Source organism: Curcuma longa, unplaced genomic scaffold (assembly GCF_044706935.1).
Source record: "Curcuma longa cultivar G26 ecotype Majalengka, Jawa Barat unplaced genomic scaffold, ITB_CL_G26_1.1 contig_21058, whole genome shotgun sequence".
Lineage (NCBI taxonomy): Eukaryota > Viridiplantae > Streptophyta > Magnoliopsida > Zingiberales > Zingiberaceae > Curcuma > Curcuma longa.
Window position 1 is genome coordinate 1 of NW_027431549.1, and position 2681 is coordinate 2681.

General features: G+C 43.6%; 1 protein-coding gene across 1 annotated transcript; it reads right to left on the reverse strand.

The window, feature by feature from the left end:
- Positions 1-1327: 1327 nt before the first annotated feature.
- Positions 1328-2400, reverse strand: LOC141817578 (uncharacterized). Its single transcript, XM_074705216.1, has one exon. The coding sequence runs from the start codon at positions 2359-2361 to the stop codon at positions 1492-1494; it is 870 nt and encodes a 289-aa protein (XP_074561317.1). The 5' UTR covers positions 2362-2400; the 3' UTR covers positions 1328-1491.
- Between the last annotated feature and the right edge of the window lie 281 nt (positions 2401-2681).

The window sequence follows — 2681 nt, forward strand, 5'->3', positions numbered from 1 at the left end:
CGTTTTTGATTAAAAACATTGTTAAATAAAAAAAAGACAACACTTTTGACAAAAAGTGTTGTCGTTCTAGCGTTGTCTATTTGCTTTTTTCTAATAGTGAAGGAGGAACTCAGTCAGGTTTGCCCCTTCATAAGTGCAAAAGACTTGTGAAACAAATAGAAAAAGCTCCACAAGGAACGTCGGACACAAAGGTAGACAAACATGATTTGCTTCTAAATAATTTATATAATATAACAATGCAGGAAAACTAAATGGCTAGTCAACTCCACACCCTACTGCAATAAATACTCAATGGGTTGCATGCTATCAAATAGACCGTAGAAAATCATAATATAATAAGGTATGCTCTTAGTGCATTTCAAAGAAATAACTTTTGGGTATCGATAGTTGATGCATACAAGGTATCCCGAGACTTATATAAGATAAGTTTAGATCAGTTATTCTCTGAACTAAAACTCCATGAACAGACTAACACAACCAGGCTAAAAAAGGTATGACTCTTTTTATAGACCAAGTTAGAGAAAATAAGTAAAAGACTGAAGCATTAGAGGAGTCCGAATTCGATGACAACGATGAAACTACCACTGAACTAGTCAACCTTGTCCGAAAGTTGGTGAAAAAGAAAAAAGGATTCAACATACAATAAATCCAAAAAATAATTTGGAACAAGAAGGATGGATCAAACCAAAATGTTGAATTCACCTGTTACGAGTGCCAACAAAAAGAATATTTCAAAGTCAAGTGTCGAAATAGAAAAAGAAGAAATATTAAAAGACAAAAAAGACATTCAAAGTGACGTGGAACGATTCTTCATCCTCCAAAAAAGAAGAATAACAATGCATTCACTTGGTTATGATGCCCAAAATTGAGTCCGAAATCAAGTTCGAAATGGAATTTGAGTCCTAATCCGAGTCCAAGTTCGAGTCTGAAGCAGAATCTAAATCAAGCTATGGATCCGTATCTATTTTTGAAGAGTCCAATCCCATTGTAAGCTCAATTGAATGATCTAACTTATTTAATATAATTTTATACTTAAATCATAAATTAAAAAAATTAATGAATGATCAAGTCGCTTTTCTAATCTATGACCTTTTGGATCTTTTCACCTCCAATGAAAGAGGCAGTGGCTTTATGGATTCCAAGGCAAAGTTGAGGGAAAAGTGAAATACAATTAAGTCACCTCTTTTAATTCTCGAATTAAATTGGCTCTTCGATTCTCCAAATTTAAATTGTTAATGGTTGAAATCATCTGCAATTAAAAAAACTATCCCCTTCCGGGATTCATTCTTTTACTTATAAGAGCAAGTATATATTTATAGATCTTCTTGAGCTCATTGTAAGCCGAAATAATTGACATTTTTATATTTATTTTATCGAAACGGACACGCAGAAATTAAAAAAAAAACAAAATTATACAATTTTAAATGAAAAATCTTACATCGGCAACAACTGCGAAATATTCTGGGTCCGGCGCCGGTGCGGCTATCCAGCTCAAAGGCTCTGCCTCTCCCCCGCCCGATCCGACGTCGAATTCCCAGATTGATCCAGGTTGCCATCCGCAGGCGATCTGAACTCGGCGTAGGCCTGCTTCACCGGCGACCCCAGAGCGTGGTCCGCCGTGAACTCCGTCCACCCATGCCTCAGCCCCCTGTTGAGCCGCGCCACGAACCCAAGCTCCCGCTCCTCGCAGTATCGCACGAACTCCGACGACCAACACCAACCGCTCCCGGACTCACCGCGCGTGCCGTTGAGGCTCAGTCGGAAGCCGGCCGCGGACACGAGGTAGTCCGCCATGGCCTCCATCAGAGATCCTGGTGCGCCGCCCTCATCCCATAGCCAGAGCCGCGCGACCGCGCGATGCACCGCCGCTGACACGGCGGCTTCCGCGTCGGCCGCCGACATGACAGCGGGGTTGAGGAACACGACGTATTCGCCGGAAGCGGCGCCAGGGCCCACCGAGGCGATCGAGGTGAGGTCGACGCAGGCTAGCTGCACGGAGATGCGGTCGACCGGCTTGCACGGGAAGCTGTCGTCCGGGTAAAGAGCTTTCTCGGCGAAGCGACTGGCGCGGTGGATGATGCGGTGGGCGCGGCCGTTGGAGACGAAGAGGAGGTCGAAGCGGCGTGCGGCAGCGGATGACGGAGCCGCGGAGGAGAACACGGAGATGTCAACGCCCTTGGAGGCCTCGTAGTTGGCCCAAAGGGAGAGGGCGACGAAGGTGATGATGGCCGTAAGGCGTGTGAGGATGACGATGGCAGTGGGGGTGGAGGCGGCGGAGGAAGAGGAAAAGGAAGAAGAGGAAGAGGAAGAGGAAGATGTGGTGGCGATGAGTGACTCCTCCTGATCAATGGGCGATGACATGTTTAGAAAGAAAGGAAGAGAGTTTGTTCCCAAAATTTTCTCCTTGATATAATCAGACTGCTGCCTTAATTATCCCTGTGTAATTATAATGTGAAAGATATTGTATTATATAATAATGCAATAATGCAATGCATGTAGGCAAGACAGCGGCAGGTGGATTTGTGAATCTAATGACCTGGCAATAATGCAGGGGGGACTTATAACCAACATTACATTATTATTAATCAAGCATCAACAACATTATAACCTGGCAATAATGTAGGGAGGACTCATAACCAACATTACATTATTATTAAACAAGCATCAACAACATTATAGCC